This window comes from Corapipo altera, unplaced genomic scaffold (genome assembly GCF_003945725.1).
Source record: "Corapipo altera isolate COAL_440 unplaced genomic scaffold, ASM394572v1 24b, whole genome shotgun sequence".
Taxonomy (NCBI): Eukaryota; Metazoa; Chordata; class Aves; order Passeriformes; family Pipridae; genus Corapipo; species Corapipo altera.
The window spans coordinates 11103443-11125688 of NW_020884888.1; the positions used below are offsets into that span (position 1 = coordinate 11103443).

Sequence of the window (22246 nt, forward strand, 5' to 3'; positions counted from 1 at the left end):
GTGCATTCATTAAAAGTAATTATACCTTTTATCAGGTCAGGCAGTCATTTTATTTTGGCACTTTAGTGTGCTAGAGTTTTGTTCACTTATCAAATATTTATTTAAGAAAACCTCACGGCATATGCAGGTTTTACATGAATTAGCAGCAAAGTAATTCATTTGCGAGGCTTATTCCTTCACCAGGCATGTATTGAAATGGGCTTTGGCATAGTCAGTTAAATGTCTGTAATAGTATATCCCATTTCTACTTTAATTTTCACAGTGCAGCTGAAAGGAAAAGCATTCACCACTGTTTCCTCATGACGTCCCTTTAATTTAAACTACCAGCTCCAAACTTCCACTCCCTTGCCAGCCCCTGAAAAACTACCTGAGCTCCCTCAAAGAGGCTGCTCAGGAGAGGAGCTGAGAACAAGGTCGGAGGGAAAGCAAAGGCATTCTTTCCATGGAAGTACCCAGGAACAACACTCCACATCCTTTAGTTTTACTAAGAGCAAAAGAAGGATGTCATCCTGAGCAAAGTGCCTCTTGTGGGGTGCTTTAAACAAAGGCAGCTCTGCCCACTGCCTCCCTAAAGTCAGGTGTATCCTTACACAAACCGTTCAGCCCTGGTGCAAGCACTGGCAGGGACCCTCAGGACCCAAAACAGCTCTTCTGAAGCAGCAAAAGGAGGTTATTTTTTAAATAAAAAACCAGTCTGCTTAAACAAGCATGAACACTTCTACCTCTAAGTACATTTTAAGTTGCAACATATTGTTTCAACTACTACAGCATCCCTTTCAAGCCCATGGGTCTTTTTAAAAATGTACAAATAATTTTCATACACATTTTATCAACTTCTAAATGATCATATTAACATTTAATAAAAAAAAAAAAAGGAAAACAATCAACCATCAAGCACTTTATTGTATCTAGGATGTAGGCTACAGCCTCTGTTCTGAGAACTAGCTGTGGCTTTTCCAATAAAGATAATTATCTGCTCTTCTCTGACAGAGGGATTTTTCACATGGAAGTGTAGAGTACTTGGAAGCAGGTAATGTAACAGTACTGATTCTGAAGGTGGCTAACCCACGTTACATTAGCAGATCCCACCCTTCCATAGCTTGAACAGACACAGTTACAATGAAAGACAGTAACACTGGGCGGGGAGGGGGGAGGTGGGGGGGTGGATGGACAACACTCAGGGTCTCTTCCTGGATCCTCTCCACGAAACTCCAAAAATGCTCTGCTAATCTCAAGCATTAGTAATTCTGGGGAAGTTGTTTAAGCATGACTGTGGATATGTGGAGGAAGAAAGTATCCATGTGTTTACTGGCACAATGATTTCAGTGGAATCTAACTATCAAACAGGTTGTTCTTACCTTAAAAATATTTTAAAATTCCCTCTCATTTGAATATTCATGCAAAAAATGCTAAATACTCTATTTTCAAAGTAACTTGTATGGCACAACACTAGAGTTCAGTTCTCAACTGATATTAGAGTTTAGATTAGAAGTCTAATTTTTAGACAGCTTATATATCAGGCAAGGTGAGACTCACCCTGGTCTTTAATTCTTCATTTGTTTCAGCTCTTCATTTTTGGACTCTGAGACTATTCAGAATTAGAAAATTGAGGCAAGAAATTTACAGCACTGTATAATGAAAAGCCATCCCTGTGGATGTCTTTTTTTTGTGTCTCTTTTAGCATGTCAGAGGAAACCCTTTAGTGCAGATTTGACCAGTGACAATACCTGTTTTTACTCCATGAAACATTGGACATACAATTAAACCATTCTCCTAACATGTATTTTACCAGTCACTTTCACAATCACTGATCCATAATGAGCTTTGTTGCTTTGTTGGAAACATTACAGGTGGGTCAATTTCAGAGTTAAACTCAACGAATGGGTTTGTCTTCAGCAATTCTTAGAGATTTCTTAGAAATTAAACAAGACTTACACATCTTCTTTACCTTTTTTTTTTTAATTGATTTTTTTGTAGCTTCAAACCAAAAAAACAGCACAATTTCTAGCCCAATAGATGGACTTCCATGAAGAAGTCGTCCTAATTCCTGTGCTGTCCAAAAGAGTGTACCAAAATAACTGAGTTACAAATAGACTCTAATGCTGTATTACCTTACAAGAGGCAACATGTGCATGATACAGAAAATAAGTCTTAGTTACTAATATGTGGCCAATTCTTGTCAACTAAAGGAAAAACTATGTCAGGCCTTACCAGTGTGGCTTCGTTTGTGAACCATGAGCACATTGGGACCGATGCAAATTATCCCACAGATATCACATTTTAGCTTTCCGTTAGGAAGTCGAATGCCTCCAACTCCTGACATAGCCTTGCTGCCTGGGCCATTGTGTGAGCCATTCATTTTCTCTCCTGTAGCATCAAGCATTCGTAAATCCTCTGCACATTCTTCCCCATTCATTTCACAGGCACGCCCATTCTCTTCATCACTATGAGTCTCTATTTTAATATTACCAGCTGAAAAAAAACAATACAGGATGCCACTCAGTTTTGTTACAGAACAAATATTGTGGCAAATAAACAATCACATGAAAGGGGTTAACTTCTAAACAGCATGTACAATATATCTGAACAACGAGAGCTATGAACACAACTAAAATTCTATGGGCAATGTGATGAGTTTGTAACACATGTAGCAATGAACAGTGAATATCAGTAAAACAAATACGAGGCATCCAGGTAGCTGGGAACCCAAACAACATTACAAGTTTGTCTCTAGGTCACTTTGAGATTTTTGCATTTATAGATTTCATTTTGACAATTCAGGCTAACTGGAATGAAACTTAAAATGAATCCACTTCACAGGGGTTTGTCAGAAACAATTGTGAAAGTAAGTAATCAAAGACAATGGATGAAAATGAAAAGAAAATGCAACATTCTCTGCTTGTTGGGAAGATCCCAAGTGTTGTACTGAATCCAAATATTTGGAATTCTATGGGATAAGCAAGGACAATGGGAAAGTAAAGAGTACAAACACTGATAAAGAAACCAGGGCAGAGAAGGATGGAAGGAAGAATTTAAGAGCAAGAACTAGCACTGCAGGAAATTAGAGGAGTGATAATTGTGTTTTAGGACAGAAGGATTAGGATTGATGAGTAATAGGAGAGGATTTCCACAGCCATGAGCTACTATTAATAACCAGTCAAATGAACAAAAGTGGGCAGGGGAATTGTTATGACTTTATTGGATAAATCCTTTGTGTTATAATCCCATAAGTGACAGTTGCTTGCAGCCAGAAGAAGAATTTGGGTGTGATTTTTTCATAGCCTCATATGTGGTAACACAGAGGCTATGAACACAGCAAACTTTAACATTAAGGAAAAGGGCCAAGATTCAGACTAGTTCATGGTAATATTCATTGTTCTTCTCTCCACAGGACTGTATGATGTTTTGTGTAAAAAAAAGCAATCTTTGCTGTTAATTCTGTTTTTTTTCTGATCTAGTAATTTTGGTGAAAAAATACTTCTTTAGGTTGAAAAAGGCCATTTCATTGGCCAAAGTCTTACTTTCCATACTGTAGAAAACCTCTTCCTTCACTCCACCCCACACCAAAGCTGGTCTGTTTTATCCAATAAAGTTCAGGTCTTTTCCTTCTATGGAATGGCAGTTTCATGGTAGCCTCATTCAGAAGTGGTGCTGTAATAATAATAAGCTATGGGCAATAGTTACCTCAGGGCATTAAAGACCCTGATATTCCTTTGAAAGGGACAGGTTTGACAAACTCTTCTCTGATACACCCTGCAACCTCCCACGTGTCCCAGAGGGACTGCATGGATGTGACTGACGAGTATCTAACTCAAAATCTTACTGGTAAACAGAAGCCTAAAGGTGTTCACATTTCTGAATACTGCTTGACTGGATACGTTTTAAAAAGTCTATCAATCTAGGCATTTTAATGATTTTTCTGACACTGCATTTTTAATAGAAATCATATGCAATACAGAATAAGCGCATATCATAATAAGCAGTTTTCCCTTAAAACATATGTTCTAAAAAGGGGAATAACGTAGCCATATGGAAAAAAAAAAGCAATGACCAAACAATGATTTACAAAGATGGCATAACTGGCTGAAGAGAAGCAATTCTGCAAATTTAGTGGACTACAACCCCATATTGCTGTTTTCACCATGGTAAACAGAAGCAAAAGAATTATTTGGCTTGAGCAAAATTTCCATAATTTACACATCAGTTTTTCCCTTTTAATAATAATAAATAAATAATATAATATAATATAATAATAACAACTAATAAATACACATATTTATGCAAAACAGTTATAAGCTCCTTGCCTGACAGGGATTTGGAGAAGGTGGCTTTTGAAGCAGATTTTCTATTAAGTTAAAACAAAATACATGTGAACAAAGCCAAAAGATCAGACTACTTAAGCTCTTTGGTAGTACATGCAGTACATTATTCAGAAGTGAAATGACACAAACAAAAGTCATAAAAATAGGAACTAGATGGAAATGCTCTGTAGTGAGCTGAGTTTGCAGTATACTTACTGGAAAAAGATTTGGGAATTATTGCATGAAAGTCCCTAAAGCCTTCCGCCCCGTATGCAGCTGCAATAAAGAAGGCAAACAAGAGGCTGGTTTGTGGTACTGCTAGCAGTAAATATAAAAGAAGATGGCATTATTGCTATCAGATAAATACCTAGGAGAAAGACAGAACTACCATCACAGAAGCAACACAAGTAGTTTAGGATGAAGGAGGAACAGCAGCAGGACAGCTGGCAGGGGGAATCCTGACTTGTCTAGAACAATTCCCATTTGTGAAAATGCCCTTTTCTTCCAAAGCAGCCAACAAGTTTTATCATGTTTTCTAAATGCATGTCTCTTGGGTATTCCCCTGGCTAGCATATTAATTCCTGCTGAAGTCAAGAGAAACTTTCGCTAACGTGTCTCAAAAGGGTCAATGCAGGTCCCCACAGTGCAGTTTCCTCAGAATTTATGTTTTGCCAATATGCTCTTTCTTATAAATTCTTGTTTCTAGTCTCTGTTATTAGAAAAAGTGAAACTGAATTATTTTCTTCTCACACCTGCTGGTCTTATGCAATGGAAGAAGAGGGGGTGCAATTTTACATATATATACTTTTGTGCATATTGGCATATTTTTTGTTTGTATTTCTAAGGTCTGTCCTCACAATGTATCTACAAAAAACAAATATACTATACCCTGCATATTATGAGCAGCCACATATAAATTAACATGCCATTGGGCACACTGATGCAGGTAATGATGGAGTTCATTACTTGGTATAAGCAATGATAGGGATATTGATCCAGTCAATCTTCACTAAAGTTCTCTTCAGCTGTGCCCCTGGACTGCTGCAGCCCTACTGCTCAATGAATGTCCCCACGCAGACCAGGCCGGATACCCAGGATGCCCTACAAGCACATCCATTTGGCAGTGCAGCTCATGGTAGGAGCTTGGTTCAGGTGAAGAGTTCACTTTGCCAGTGAGAGCTGATGGACAGTGAGGCCACCCAACACACCCTGGGTCCCCACTGAAATCTTACAGGTCTAATTAACAAACAAAATATCTCCATGTTCAAACTTAACACTTCTTGCAAACATGTCTGCTATGTGAAAACTAGTAAAGTGAGCCCCACTGATGCAGGAGACACAACAAGAGAGAGAAATCATTTCAATAAAAATAATAGGGACTTTTATTAAATCTGAATAAGAAATGGGAATGCAGAGCATACTTTCTTTTTCTTATTTTTTTTTTCCTAGGGACTTATATTGGAAATAACAGTGTTTTCTACTTCTTTTGTGAGAGAGATTCCTGTCCCTCTCCTGCCACAGTGGGGAGGTACAAAGATGTGATACATACCCGTGAATCATATTTTTCAGATGCACTGATCAAGAACATACTCAGCATTTGTACAGGTTTCTCAAACAGTTACTCAATACAGTCTTTGTAGAAATGATTTCTTTGCACATCTGCATCTATATACACACATGAAGACATTACTTAGTTCTATAATAAATCATGGTAATAATTTCTCACTGGCTCTTCTAACACCATTAAGAAATTACTCATTAATTAATTTACTTCAATTTGGTTGGAGGTGACCTTAAAAGGCTCTGGATTTTACTTCCTTTGTACACATTATTGCAATTCAGGGGAGTTTAACACAAACCCACTTTTCTGTGCAAGGAGTGTGGAGTGCTTTGGTGTCGCTGAACTGACAGCTCTCCCCCACTGCCTTTTCACCTATTCAGATTGTGGAAAAGTACCCAAAAGTAGGATACTCTTATGCTCTATGATGTTTACTGGAAACTTCACTCAGGATTTTCTGAAGAGCATTTGAAATTTATGTTAAAAAGACTGGTCTAAATTCTATGGCTAAAGTTGGTTTATTCAAGTCTTAGAAAAAAAAAGTGATATGTCAAAGGGGGAGGGGGAGATGATATAATTTATCACTGAAGAGCAGCGTAGCTGGCTTCACACCAGACTCAGGCTAGGACAATCAGGAAGGCAGGATGATATGCGAGGAGACAGTCACACTTCCCCGGAAAGAGCTGAGCAATGTGAAGAGGGAAGGGAGGTGTTTTGCAATGAGTGAAAGAGTCAATAGTGAGGAGAAAGGAGAAACCAAACAGACCTCCTGGAAAACTGGACGTAGAGGGTGGCTTTCGAAGGACAGAGAAATAGGCAGCTGGAAAAAAGAGGCATGTGAAGAATTAGTAATTTGTTCTCAATCTGTTGCCAATTTACCTTCTCTTCTAGCTGTGGGACTCCCTCTCAGATGTGAAATCCTTTCAGTTTTGTGAGACTTTTGCACCAGCATAGGTCTAAGTACCTGGGCCAAAATTCCATTTGGAAGGGGGCATTCACCTCACAAGTCATATTCTTCTTCAGTGGGATTTTTAAAGAGAAAAAAGCAAGAGACTTGGCTATCAAAGAAATTTAGAGAGTAACAGAGAAAGAGAAATCACACTGAAGTTTCTGTGGCATTTAAACAATAGAGAGTTCCCTTACTCCCTTTGACTTGTAGTGAGGTTTGACCCTTTATCCTAGTAGGTACTTAACTGTATCTTGTGGCATATATACCTGCCTTTAAGAAGTTATCCTTTAGCCTTCCTTTTAAAATAACCCAGATGACCTGATTTTGGCTCCATGCAATGTCTTGCTTGTACTTTGTAGCCAACAGCAGAGAAAGATCTCTCTTCAAGTTGCTGCAAACAGTTTGGGTGCATGCAATTTTTTGTTTGAATGGCCCACTTGACAAGCCAGAAGTATTTTGTTGATGTTAGTTGATGTTTGTTTAAAGGGTAGCTTTAAAGTCCGACAAGAGTTCTTATGAAGGCACTTTAACTATTCAAGCAGCAATCATACCTGACTGATATGGACAGTACATTATCACTGTTACAGTGAGAAAAAACTTTTAGCACCATCTTTCTAACAAATGATAGAAAATGTTGCTAAAAAGGCAGAATAAGATGAAAAAAAGCTTATCAGGCCAAAATAAATCACCTCAGCATATTAACATGTGTCAACAAATGCAGAGAGGATCTCTTCTCGTTTACATAGGTACAAAACTCAGAATATTGCCAGCAATTCCACTTGTTATTTCTGATATAAGAAAACATTAACAGCTATTCGGGTTTGTTACAGTGTACCTAAAGTCTAACACTTGGCTATGGACCTGCAATTCAAACCCTGCCCCTTCCTTTTTACATTGTGGTCATTTACTGTGGTATCAGCTCTGTTTTCAACACCCAAGAGCGCTGCAGCTGGAGGATGCCATTCCCAGAAATCCAAGTTGTTTGCCCACAGAATACTTAAGGAGTCATTATTCACCAGCATGATTTGACAACAACAAACCCAATTCTTTAACTTAAATTATGTTTCCATTAATAGTATCTTTCCCTTATGAGCTTCTGAAGGGACATGAAGAATCATGTGGATGCGAAAAAGGACAACAAAAGTCTGGGTAGAGGAACCATAATTAGTTATGCAGTGGCTTCAGCCTTTTCCAGTATAATTCAAAAGACACAACAGAACATAGATGGGACTGATCAAACTAACTGGTTTGAGAAAAAGCAGACATTGAGGTGCTCTTAAAATTACTTTTTTGCTCTCTCCTTTCTACAAATAGCACTACATTGCCCTATTAATCAAGCATTTGTGGTGCCTCTCTGTGTAAAATGCTGAAAGATAAAGACTTTTCAAAGGGTAACAAAAATAACAGGAAGAAGAGTAGTAGCAGGAACTGCTGGGACACACCTGCAGGTAGAGCAGACTGGTGCTGACGGATAAGGAGATCCTCCCTGCAGGGTCCATGCTGCTTCCTTTGACTCCAAGTGCCAATCAGGTCTTGGCAGCCAGTTTCTTCCCTACTCTAATTTTGGCTTTCAATCAAATGTATATTATTCCAGAAACATTGGCATGCACAGATAAGCTATCTCCCATGGGACAACTGGTGTGAGGAGCTCCACCCATGCCATCACCCACGACTGCTATTTCTCCCTGCTGCTGGCTGTGGGGAGGTGTCCACCCAGTGTGCCAGCACCAGCGCCCATCAGCATGCACAGCTCATTCTCAGCAGTAAGGAGCAGGGAACTGTGCTTCACTGCATTGCAAAGCACATCAACACCTTTTTTCCAGGGGCTGAAATGAGATCGAACTGTTCAGAACGGAAACAAGTGAACAAAACAACCAACAGAGAATGTTCTCTCTAGGTACAAAAAGTGACTTCTGCTTCATTGTGCAGACTCCCAGTAGCCTCCCATTAGTTACCTGCAGGAATCCTCTAAAGCACCAGTAAAGACAGACAGAAAGACAAAGACAGATTCAAGTAATGCCCTCAAACATACTTATACACTTGAAGTTAGGTGCCTTTTATATATCTTTCTAAATTTGTGTTTCAGCAGGAAACTATTTGTAACCAAGACAAGGGGCTGATCTAGTTCATATTTCTTGTCTTTGATGTGCTACTTGCTGGTACATTTTGTACTGGATTCAAGTTGTTTTTCCCAAGGACTGATAACTACCTGGCTGCTTGATGTTCAACATCTGAACTACAAGTAAAACTAAGTTTTAAAGGCAAGAGAAAGAGCATTATCAAAAAATGCCATGTTAAACCTGTTTTTCAAGTTCCACATGTATGTGTAACCCATGGTTCCTCTGCTCGAAGTTCTCTATATCTTTTACTGGCTGCATGATGGAGAAGCTAAGGGAACTGCTGCAGACTTGCTGGTAACAGGCTTTATTGACACTTTTCTGCTTTGAGAAGCAAGCTGGGAAGATTTTCACACTGGAGAGAAAAATTTGCTGACAAATGATGGTAAGAACAACAATTCTCATCCTTACAGTCTTTGTCTATTCTGTTTCTATCAGATTTTTTTAACATGGGCATTAAAGGATGAGGAAGTAGCAGAAGGGCCTTTAGTATGAAATTTTTAAAAAGCAAAGTAACCTTAAGTAACAAGGGAAAACACTGAGGTAAAAACACTACCATATATGAAAACATTCTCAGCTCACACAGGTGTATCTGTGTGAATACTCTTGCTTTACATGCTGAGACTGCATTCTCCAGCAACACTACAGGCACAAACATGGTGACATGCTCTTTCCCACACAGCAACAGTCACTCAAGAACAACAGAGCCTCAGATATATTCTAAAAGTTTAAGGTATCTCTCTTCTCTAATCCTTCCATAAAGCATGCTTTAGTGAAATTCATGGGTGCAACAAAATTCTATCTAAAGGCAGTTGCATGTGGCAGCTGCAAGGACGTGGGGGGAAGTGTGCACCTGCAAAGAACAGTGTTTTGGAGAAGAGGAATGACTATGTTGAGATTCAACAGGCAGACCAAAGAAGCTCCTCACAGATGGGAGAGACAGCCAGGGTATTCCATGAAGCCATGCTGTCATGGCTGGAAATTGTCCTAACCTGGGCATTACTGTGGGAATCCCTAAAAAGAGCAAAGGGCTTAAAAAAATACAGAAACTCGATTAAAAAACAGCAACACACTTAAGGTGATCATTACAAATAATTAATGTGAACTGCCATTAGAGGGGGAATTTCCAGCTTGCCTGATCAAGAGAAAGAGCCTGTGAAATCTGAACACGCAAAGATGGTGTTGGTCAGGCCTGTACCAGCTGGAGGCAACAATTGTTACCCTGCACAAGAAAACTACCACTTGGGATCAGTGAAGTGCCCTTGGTTGTGTAGTTTGGGGAAAGGCAAGGAGATGAACTGTTCTGTCTATTGCTTCAGAGCACCTACATTTGCCCTGCCCTGAACGCAAAGTTAGCCCTTCCATGCAAACTTTAATCTTTACATGTGCCAGTTCAGTGAGCTGCTTGTGTGTCTTTAATTTCATCCCTGGAATGGCTCAGGAACAGGCTCTTGCAAGTCTATCCATGTTAACAACTAATGTGCTGCGCCTTTGCTATCAGTGAAACAGCCACAGGGACTTTTCCAGGGACCATTTAGGTACCATGAAGATGCCTTGGGCAACATTTTCACAAGTGTCCGTAGTTCCTCAGCTGTCAAAGGGTCAGTAGATCTAAAATTAGACAAAGTAGCTGTGTTTAGGTTTGGGAAAGTGCCTTTGGATGCCGTGCCAAGGCTGTACATTGTCCATTGAGAGGTTGAAATGGAGAAGAACTTAGCCATTTCAGCACTTGAGAGGGAATACACTATGAAAATTTTATTATCTTGACTACTCTGACAACAAATTGCTGAGCAGAGTCTTCTGTGTCCCCCTCATCAGACACAGGGGAAAAAACCCAGGGATACTGAGTATTTTAAAGTTTATTTTAGAGCAAATCAAATATAGTCATCACTTTATGAGTGATAAAGTAGATGTTCTCTCTCAGGACTGTGTAAAGAAAATTATGCTGAGGTACAGAGCCTGTTTTAGGTCTGTTAACCCTGAGCTCTCGGTTATTTTTCTAGATGCTATTGAAGATCTTTCTTTTTGTGTTTGTATAAATATTATCCAAGGTTTTGCAATATAAAATGCTGTTTACTTGATTATAGTGTGCTCAATAGTCCAGGGAAAGGAAATCCTAATCTACGACTTCTGGGGCAGAGGCATAAATTGCTCGACATAAGTCTCAAAGAAATTCTCTCAATGTGCATATACCTGGTAGCTCCTGAGGAGAAAGATTTCAGGGCAAAATTTATTCTTTTCCACCATATATCCAGACAATGCTTTGCTACAGGGACCTGGAGTACCCTCAGGCAATCAGTCCTCTTGTGTTGAAATGGCAAGAAACTCCAAGCGGTGCTGGCAGCCTCTCAAGCACTCAGAGATTTGGATCATTCTGAAAGTCTACAAACTCAGTTTAGCACACATTTTTAAGAGACTTCTTGTCTTTCTTCATTTTTTACTATTTTCATGCTTGCTGTTTTCTTGTTTTTACCTCAGGAAAAACAAGTACACCTCCCCTTTCCCAAACAGAATTCAACCTTAGCCATATTAGTGCTATGAGAAGTTACTCCAACATTGGATGCCTCTACTGTGAGGCATCGAACAACTGCAAGGCGAATAGTGTTGTATTGGGTCTTTGAACACAATGCTAAGAGAAAAACCCAGATTTCACTAGCTTTCTGCAAAAGCTGACTCAAAAATAAGGATAGATTATTAAAAAAACTCTCAGTTTCTCTGAAGGATGTGAAGAAAAATATGACAGAGGTTCAGATTAAAGAATTTTCAATATATAAAAGATATTATATCAGGAACAGCATCCTACCTGAACTTCCTAGCTCTGCTCTGCAAGCACACCTCAATTGTGTTATGAAACTACTGAATTTAGGAGTCCCTATTCCTGTCCTGAAGTGTATCTCCAAAACCAGAAAGGAACTATGCTGCTGAAGAGAACTCCAAGCTGAAGTTTGGTTGAGTTTCTGGTGCAGGTATCATTACGCGTCCAGAGGAGAAAGACCAACATGGCAATCTGCTCAGGTGCAGCTTCCTCAAACTCTGAACAGTTCCTCAGCAACATCTTAGGCTGGTGAGCGTAAAAGGTGTTTAAAAATTACTTTACCTCTCTCTTGAATGAGTAATCTGATATTTGAAACTCACTGGAAACACAGTCAAGATCACAATCTTCAGACAGTCACAATCACCAAGGTAGGTATCACTCACTATCTTACATGAAAATGCAACCGTTTTCTTAACATGGATAGATCAACAAAGCATCCAAGTCAACATGTTGCTGGCAGAGCTTCAAGGGAAAAGGCTTTCAAAATAATAGTTGTTGAACCGAATGGTCTCCAATCGCATCACTTGAATAAATTATCATAAGGAGCCCAAAACTGACTATTATAAATGTGAGAAACCTACATAACTCAGACCACAGAAATTCTTTCATCAAAGCCTCTATTTCTGGATGAGTATAGAAGAGAATAACCTAATATGGTCTAACTAGTGTTCAAATACTGCTGAAATTTCTCTAAACTCTTTCACTCATTACAATATGCCTACCAATTACTTTAACATAAATCTTTAACAGATTTCTACAAAAGCAACTAATATTTTGAGGTTCTCCAACTTCAGACGCTAATGAAATTAGATTATAAAAAAATAGATCACCCCAGAAAATGCTGATCACTCAGAAATCAGACCACTGTCTCAAGCTCCAATCCTGGACATCCAGTCACCTCAGGAGCACCCTCTGGTTTAGCATGCATGTGTAGGCAGGCATTTGTTAGCTCCTCACAAACTCTGTTTGACACAACCTGTAAGATGATCAGTAGAGAAGCAGATAACAAAAAGGACATGTATTGCTATATTCTTATTTAAAATCTCAGAGGGGGTTCAGCTACTGTTTTCCCATCTGCAGCAGAGGGAGACTATGAAATCCTTGGTCCACTGCAACACCCCACAGGCTGGAAGCAACTGTATGGCAGTGGAGAGCAATTCTGAAGTATCTAAATTATCTTGGAGCTTAAGTCTCCTTGACTTTTATTAATATTCTGATTTTTAAGACAGGTTGAGCTTCTCAGGGGGAGGGAGGAGGAGTGGAGAAATAGCAAACACCAAAAATGCTGTGAACTTCAGTCCAGTTGCAGCCATAGCTGAGAAACATCACAGCTTCCCCCTTGTCCAGCTTAACAGGAAACCTTTATCTACTGTTCCTCTAACTCCTTCCACTAACACACAGCAGTCTGGACATATTACCCATTTCCTCCCAACCCTCAGTTGTTTATCTCCTTAGCATCTGTTATGGTCTAGAGGTTTGGAGCAACGCTGACACCAGTTGCTATGATGTAAATTTAAATCAATCAAGTTGAAAGGCTTCTAGAGACCTCAGACATCAATAAAAAAAAAATGAGGAGAGAAAGAAGGAGAGGGAAAGGGAGAAGAGAGGGAGAGGGAGAAAGAGAAGAGAGGAGATTCATCTCTAAGTAATGGGTGTCCTAGGAAGTAGCTGGAGCAAACTTCCCAGGAGTGACTTTTTCCAGCTGCCTGATATCTCAAGAAAGCTACAGCATCTTCTCATTTTTATCCAGGTCACATTCCAAAGGTTTACTTCACATCCAGAAATGGGCCCTGAGAATAATTTCTCCTTTGAGGTTCCATTATTTGTTTGTTTGTTGTTTTGAAGGGACAATGCTATGAACTGTGCACAATACAGGTGTAGAATCTGCTCAGTTTTCACATCTCTACAGGCAAGTTCAGAAACGTGTCATGGCTATATCTCATCTTTTGCAGTACTATTGTGGGAGACCCTTGACTGGCACTACCTGCATCTCTCCTTTGTGTTCAAGGACACAGTGATGGTTCAGTTTGGGATTATCTTTAACTATGCGGAAAGCCATTATCTCAAGTTACCAAGATGGAAACTTTCTGATTTTTTTGCCATTTCTCTTCCCTATTTTTAAATCTCTCCCTTCCTTCACTCAGCCTCCTACTCCTGCCTCTCCACCCTGACCTGCTTCTTTGCACTCCTGGAGGTGAAACCAAAGAGCTGCAGTTGTGACACTGCAGTTTGTGTGTCACATTGTAACATTTCCACATCCTCCTCACTCTGTTGTAAAAGTACTTTAAGAGGAAGAAAGGCAAATAATGAAATATAGGAAAGCAGGAAAAGAGGAAGCAGCCAAGAGACAGAAGCCCAACTGAAATGCTAAGAATTATGGAGAAGTGACAGAAAGGGAAGCACAGACCAGGAATTATACTTAGTGGCTTTTTAAAAAAAATTTAAAACTAGAAAAAATATAGAGACTTGGCCTTTTTAACTCTGCAGTAATCTTTCAGATTGCTATTCCTGTCTGATTTTCACTCATTTCATGTGTATTCCCTTTCCTGCCTACTTTAAGACAGTTACCAAACTGTCCCACTCTATGTGCAGCTGGACTCCTCCACACCTGAACTAACCACCAGCCCATTCCTTATCTTCATATCAACCAAGAGAAGGGACTCCTCAAAAAAATCTCTGAAAGAAAAGAGGGAGGTCAAACATGAAGAAAAGGCTTCCAAATGCTTAGCCTCAGGGTGAGAAGGCAGATTAAGCAATGGTCATTTTTGCTGGAGGCAGCTGTGGAGAACAGGGATGGAAGAGTACAGAAGGAAATTGGCTAAAGCAGAGCAGGGATTGCCTAACTGGGCAATCCTGCCTGGCTGGCAGTGGATGAAGCAGACAGCTTAGGAAGTCCTTCCACTGAGATCATGTACTGTTCTGTCCCGCTTGTTCAGAATGAAACTTGGCTGGAGCAGAAGGCGTTTGAGATTCACATGAAAAATTTTCTCTTCTCCATTTGCAGGCAAAGGAGATACAAAGCAGAACATGAACCTCTTCAAGAACACCAGCTTTTTACACTCTTCCATTTCTCAGGGACTTTTCACCAAGAATTTGTCTGATAAAGGGCTGGGTAGAAAGTACAAACTTGAGAAATGACCCTCTCTAAATATCATAACACTAACAGTTATGCATCCCTTTTGAGTCAAGCTCCAGTTTTTATCTTATCTGGTGGCTAACTGAATTTTGTAGTTTCTCACAAAGATAGTGGTGAAATCCTGCATGTAGATGAAGACAGGAGTGTTACACAAAGGTGTACTGTGGTATATTTATTTTTCATCACTGCATGAAAGCTATCTTGTTGGAAGAACACTCAAAACCATTTGTGGCTATTCCCCCACAAAGGAGGTTGTTAGGACGTGATAAGAAATGGGCATTAGTAAGGCTTCACTTCCTTTGAAATACTCTTGCACTGAGAATATCAACAGTTTCAGCTATTTTCCCTACCATTTATCTGTGAATTAAAAAGTATCTTCTGGGTCACATGATCAGTGTTTAGTTCTTCAGCTAAAATGAATGTGTGGGACAGAGGAGAGGTGACGCTACATGTGTAGGAAGGAGTTAGGAGTTTCCTCTCATGAACAGCAACAGTTCTTGAGATGGAATGACTGTTGGAGACCTCCACCGAATGTCCCACGCCACAGCTCTGATTGCTCTTCCACTTCCCTACAGATACAGCACCAATACTCTAGTTTACAAGGGCAGAGTTTATACACTGCATTATTCTTCTAAAAATGGCAGGGTGACCAAACTGTGTAATATCCAGTACATGTTTGTAAGAGGAACTATGACCATTATGATGGTTTTGTCTAGGTTGTCATATCCTACCTGGTACAGAGATGGGCTGGTGTATATTTCAGGTTTGAGGGGCATTACCTGCCTTCTTCTGGCTTTACTAGTTCTGGTCTGGTTTTCACTTCAGTGGAGCCCCTCTTGATGTAGTTCAGCATTTCAAAAGACAAAGCCAGCCATGAAGTTCAAGAAATAATGTTTTGTCAAATCAAATGAGTACTGCAAGAGAGAACTTAGATATGGATGTTCTCCACAAATGGATGTAATTTTTCTATTTGACTTTAGATGAGAAATGTCAAGCAAAAGAGGCAGAAATAGGATAATCTTCTATCAAGCCAGTCATAATGTTACTTACTGTTAAACCAGAACAGTTGGAAACAGCTAAGCATTTGCCTCCACTGCAACGCTAGCCATAAGGAAAGGCACAAGTAGTTTGGTCAAGGAGCAATACCACAAGGGGAATTTTTTGCTGATGTAAATTTGGAAAAAAGAGAACATTAAATAGGAATACAAATGGGTAATACTCGATCCAGTCCTATTCTCAGTTTCTCACCAATTATGAATAGTACTTATCCTTTAATAATTCTTGGTCTCACAAAGAGTAACCTTCTGCTTCAGCCTACAGAGAATTTGATAACAAGCAGAACTTTATGACCTCAAAGAGGGATAAGGCACTGGATGCAGACTGAGAAAATCTAGGTTTAATTCCTAGCTCAGTCACAGACTTCCTGTGTGGCCATGGGAAAGATGCTTAATCCATCATGTGCCCTTACTTCCTTATCTGCACATTTTTCAATTCTTTTTTAACAGGGATAAGACTTTTTTTTCTTTTTTTTTTTTTCCCTTTTTTCTAACAGGGGACCCAAAAGCCATTTTGCTGGTCAGAGTGATTCTTATATTCAGGTAAATGCCTCTCAAGTGTTCTAACACATAAGGCTGAAATCTGTCCATGCACTGGTCACCTTCCTGGCATGTGTCCCACAGAAGGTGACTAGGGACCATGGAGCAGCAGTTGTCCAAAAGGTTGTATCACTTAGGTATTTATGAAAATGCTTCCCACAGGCTGTGATGTGTCCTCCAGAATTATACAAAGGTAGAATTATTGTCCAGCCTAATAAACCTTTGTTACACCCATAAAATACTGGATATCAAATGTTTGGAACCCTCAGCCAGTTCTCCCTTATTCAGGATTGCTCAAGGTCAAAAGTAGACTTTTCTTCTTCAGACTCATGATGCAGAAGCAGGAAAGAAATGATCTTTTTCCTCAGCTGGCCTTTTCCCCTTTACTCTGTTCCAAGAGAGACGTAAAAATCCCAAAGGCAACTACCTCAAGAAAAAAGAAAGCATAAGCTGTTTAATATCCAAAGCAGTTTTTAATTTCCCTACACACTGAAGCCAGTATGGCATAAGTTATAAGTAGTCTGAGAAAGGAAAGAAGAAAGGGGCTCAGCCTGTACCTTTTATGTGGGAAATGACTTAGAACTGAAAACTCTGTCATCTCCAGTTCAGCTGCATAGTGCTTCTCATACATGTTCAGTTATGAGATGTGAAATGTCACTCCAGAACCAAATTGCTACAGTGGTTTTTTAAAATCCTCACAAACATCTCAGCATAAAAAAAAGCCTGGACAAGAGTATGGATTTGACACCCTACATTTGGGCTTATCTCCCCAGTTTATCCTCAGCTACTCAGCCTATCAGGACTAGCCTCACTCACTTCTCTGTCACACCAGCACTGGGCTGGAATTTCACTCATTGCACTTGCACAACTCGTCCCTGTAAAAATGAGGCACAGAGCTGGAAATTAATTCTCCCCTTTTTCCAAAACTCCAAGTGATACAGTGAATTGCTTCTCTGTACTAAAATCTAGACTAACTAGAAGTCAGGAAATCAATAATTTCCTGATTCCCCAAATGATCTAATCATCCGCTGACAATATTTATTTTATTCCCTCATGTACAATCATCAAATCCTTCCTTTATTTACATTTACCTCTTTTATATTTTTCAATCTTATTTTTCAAGACATGAGGTTTAAAACAAAGCTGAGTACTTTGAACCAAACCAATTCCACTGCACCCTGGAAGAACAAACAGACTTTTTTGCTGCAGTTATCAGAAAAATATATTTGCTCTCTGGTCTCCAGAATACTATGTACAGTTTAGATTCCACAGCACAATTGATTACATTTCATTCTGCCCTAACTCACACTTACCTTCGCTAGGACTTGTAAGGTTTAATTAATCAATTATGTATATATAGCCTTAATTAGATTGTAAACTCTTTGGGGAATGCTGTTGGTGTTTGTGCAGTGTCTAGAGCAACAGAGTTCCTTTTCCAGGAAACCTGTGCCACAACATAAATTCAGAGATTAAAAAAACCACAACAAAACAATTGAAAAAAAAGATGGCAGAAAAATCCAAAGCTTAATTCAATCCCCTTCTCAGTCTTACACCAACAGCAAGAGCTAAAATGGACAGAGGACACAATTACACACAACTAGAAAAAGGTCTGTGCTGTGAAAACTGATGTCAGGCATTCAGAGGGTGATCAAAACTTGGCCTCCCATAAGGGTTAATGATCTATTCAGTGTTGGCATTTCCTGCTATCTCAGCATTTATGGAATATTTGAAAATGTCTAGCAGGCAAAGTTTCTGTCAAACTTCCTCTCTGCTCCTAATTGCATGCCCTGGACAGTGTAAGTGCCTTTTACTTGGAATAATCCTTTTTAAAGCATCTGCCCAGCTTGTGTTTAAAGCACTTTTAAAATATTCCAAAGGAAAAGACACTGCATTGCGTTTTCACCAAACATGATGGATTCTCAGCACAGAAACACCCAAATATGTGCCCTAACATGCCATTACACATTAGGAAACCTTCTTTCCCATGAACTACCAAGCTGCAACTCCTGCAAGCCAGAGAGAGACCATCAGCACTGTTCAATCCAGGATTCATAATGCACCTAAATTTCATACTACCATCCAGACACCATGATTGGACTAAGAGAAAGACAAATGGAAAACATGAAAAACCTTCCACATTAAAATGCACAGCAGCTCTACATTAGTTGCTGCTTCTTATTAGCAAAGGTAAACTTTGGTATCTGTGCCGCGGCCATGCTGCACCGTGGAGTACAGCAAAGTCAGGAAAGGAAATTAAATCCTGCTAACTCTACCACTTAGAAACACACCCAGAAATACAGTTTGAGCTTCTAGGCTGTGCAGGTTAAGTCAGGTCATGGCCAGGTAGGTTTGTCAGAGGCTGCAGTAAGTGTATAGACTTGGTATTCAGAAAATCAACCTTTTCCTGGTAAACTGGTCAGCAACCAGGGAAAAAATGACTTTGGACTAATGAATGATGCTTTGTTCATTTAGAAGAGAGCAACTCAAGTCTGACCTGTCCAACACAAAAAGACAAAATCATAATGGCTGAGCATTTCTGAGCACATAAGACACTCTAATCCCAGTGATCCCAGTATTCTACTTGAAGGCCTTTGGACTCTTGGAAACTGTTAGACACTAGGATTGTCTCTTGCCCCAGAGCAGTTCTAAGAGCTCTCCTTGACACCAGGACAAATGAAGAATAGCTCATCCACAGCTTCAAATTCCTTTACCTCAAATTTAGGTAAAGGAGTTGCAGCACGGAGTCCCAGCAAAGGTGATGCGAACCACAGGCTTACATCTTAAGGGTAAGGTGCTTCTCAAGTGTCTGTAGAAGAGAAATGTTAAAAGTTTTGTTTTCTGTTGTCATCTTTTTTATTGAATAAATGTGCAATGGCTGTTAGTAGTGCAGGACCGTGGCATGCTGCAGCAAATCTTCCCAGCAAGTCTGGTGAAATTTGCTTCTGCTGATGCAAATGTGCTGTTTGCTAGAGCTGCCTATGGCTATCTGATGAACTCCCATCCTAGGCCTGAACATGAAAGCACAACCCGCAGCCCAGAACGTGAGGATCACTGTGTTCTCAGGAAGTAGGCAACTAATATAACCATTTGTGCTCTGTCTCACTGAGGGTAAAAAAGAGGGGTGAAAAAAATGACCATTGCACAGCAAACGCTAGTTTCCACACAAGAAGGCCAGGGACTGCATTGTGCTCAACTATCCTGGCCTTCATGAGGGGTTGTATTTTGCACTCACCTGTAGCTCCCTACGATGTGCATAAGGAGATTCCCTGAATATCACTGTCTCTTTCTGGGACAGAAGAGCAGATGTAGCATCACTACATCTGTTACAGTGGCGCTTTTAACCATGTTTTTGTATTTGTTAGCTCTGTTAGCTACTGAAACATCTCTAAGAAATTTATTGAGTTAGGCATGCACTTTTTTTCCCACTTTTAATGGAAAGCTGTATCTCAAATGAGAGATACAAGATATTATATCTGCATTTTCCACTAGGTTATTTCAATACATCAGCCATCTATCCCTCTGCTCTGAGGATCATATGTCCCCCCAAAGCTTCATTATGCAATCCTAAATTTGGTACAGGACTGTAAAAGAATCTTCTGGAAAAAAACACTTCATCAATGTTTCCCTGTCTCTCCATTACAGACCTTACCTGAATAACACTACAAGAAATTAAGTGAATAAAACACCTGAATGCAAGGAGGAATAGCACTTAAGAAGTGTGGGGGAGGGTCTTGAGAGCCCATGTACCCTTCCACTGCTGAGCTGGCAGAGGTAGGCAGGAAAGCTTCTTAAGGGCATTGCCTCTGGCAAAGAATAACTGCAGGAAGGATTGAGAGGGAGTGTGTGTTTCTCTTTCCTTACCCTGTCTTCCCCTATTTTCATGAACTCCCTGGTGGTCCTTTTAGTACCATGACCCCATCTACCTACAGAGTTGACTTAGCCCAGCAGCTTTACGCAGACTATAAAAGCCACAACGAGTACAAGCAGATCTTCCTCAGCTGCTGCCCACTTCCCAAATGGAATTTACACTTAGGTTTCTTACAGGGATACAAGCAAGTTAGCAGGAACTAACCTTTTCCTCTTTTAGATTTGAAAAAAATATTTTTATAGCATGTGTCTGATAGGTCTTAAAAAGAATGAAAAGCTCTGCTTTCAAGATAAATGCTCTTTTGCATATATGTGATGGGTTTTAGGTTTTTACATAAACATCGAGAAACCTGTTTTTGCAGGCACATAATTTTATGTGTGCTGATAGACACATATTTGTATGTACATATGTGTATATGTGTACATTTACACATGTAAAAGAGAGAACAGGGAATAAATGGCTCCTGTTGGCTGGAAAATACATTGCTATTTCAAAGGGCATATTAAAGAGAAGAAATTAATTACAAAAGGTTTTAGAAATTAAAAACATTTTTGCATTGTCTCCTTAACACCAAGGGCTGTATCATGTACTGTATAAATCAGTCTCACTGCACACAAGAAAGAGCTTATTAGCAATGTTTAAACTGTACAGCAAAAGTACAGATTCACCAATGTGCAATTGCAGAATAAACAATATCAGACTTCTCTAGTTTGTTTAGCAAGGAGAAAAAGAATTCTACTTAATGCCACAATAAGCCTATGGTAGGATACCAATTTTACTAGGATCTAGTAGCAAAGTGGTGGGAAGATTAAACAAATGTGTTACCACAACAGAGGTAATGCCTCATTACCATTATTCCTCCCTCATCTGTTTCCTGTGTTTGGCTCCAAAGCCACTGAAGTCTTTTGCTAGCATAATTATCATTTCTCATTTTTACTTCTACTTGCCATTATGTGGACAAATGGGCAGGAAGCTCAACTCCTCCCCAGAAAAGCCTAGTTCCCATTTGACTTCTAGATAAATTGTTGTAGGTCCACACCTGCAGTAGACAAAGCCCCAGTGACCACGCTGGCCATCAGGGCTTCCCCAGCTCTCCTCCAACATCCAGCCACTGGAGGTGTCAGTTACAAAATTAATTGGATTCTGGGGGGAAAAAGGACAGACAATGACTCAGAAAGGAAGGTGCCATGTCAGCGCAGAAGGGATATTCTCACCTCTTCGCTTATGGTTTCAGTCTAGGAAAACAGGAGGAGTGCTCTGCTTTGGAAAGCCAGAGACATTCACAGCCTGAATTACGAATAACAGCCAGCTGGGGGGCAGGGTACAGGTGGATCATGGACAATTTGACACTTCCCTCACATAGGTGTCACATAGGTGTTTTCCCTTTGGAAATCTGGGCAAAAAATCCAAGCAGTGGGTCCCAGTCCACCCCACAATAAGGCAAATAATTTTTTATAGTGAATTCTATAGGTGCATGTGTTGTTTTCTCCTGTACAAATTCTAATATGGAAAGAACTAAAAGAATATATCTGAAATGTAGGCTCAGCACGAGGGGTGCAGGAACAGCAGTGTTCCCCAGCTGGCAGTGGCCATTTCAGTGCTAATGAAACCATCCCGCTTCAACACCAACCACTGCCACCACTTCCGAGCATTGCAACACATATTCACAGCAGGAAAAAACAGGCTCAATAAGTCAGTCCATATAATGCTGAGGTGCACAGTACTGTGAACCAGAAGAGATCGATCTTCGTCCAAAAATCCCTTAAGCCACCGTTAAAAATCAGAACAGAAAGCTCTTAGCTTAGACAAACAAACTCAAAAACCATCAAAGATTTGGGAAGTTCAAATCCATAGTGGGGATGTTGGCTGATCACAGCTTCTTACAAATACAGGATGCTTTTAAATGA

At 39.9% G+C, this 22246-nt stretch overlaps 1 protein-coding gene across 11 annotated transcripts in view; it reads right to left on the bottom strand.

Annotated features, from left to right (window-relative positions):
• Window positions 1-22246, bottom strand: part of IKZF1 (IKAROS family zinc finger 1) — a 109374-nt gene that overhangs the window by 15685 nt on the left and 71443 nt on the right. For 9 of the 11 annotated variants that reach the window (XM_027643993.1, XM_027643991.1, XM_027643990.1 and 6 more), the window contains 2 exons: window positions 4518-4577; window positions 2212-2472 (listed from right to left, as the gene is read on the bottom strand). In XM_027643993.1, the coding sequence (XP_027499794.1) occupies window positions 2212-2472; window positions 4518-4577 (321 nt within the window). Of the gene's footprint in view, window positions 1-2211; window positions 2473-4517; window positions 4578-6625; window positions 6680-22246 lie in introns of all 11 variants that reach the window. The other 2 variants (XM_027644001.1, XM_027643992.1) reach the window with 2 other exon arrangements.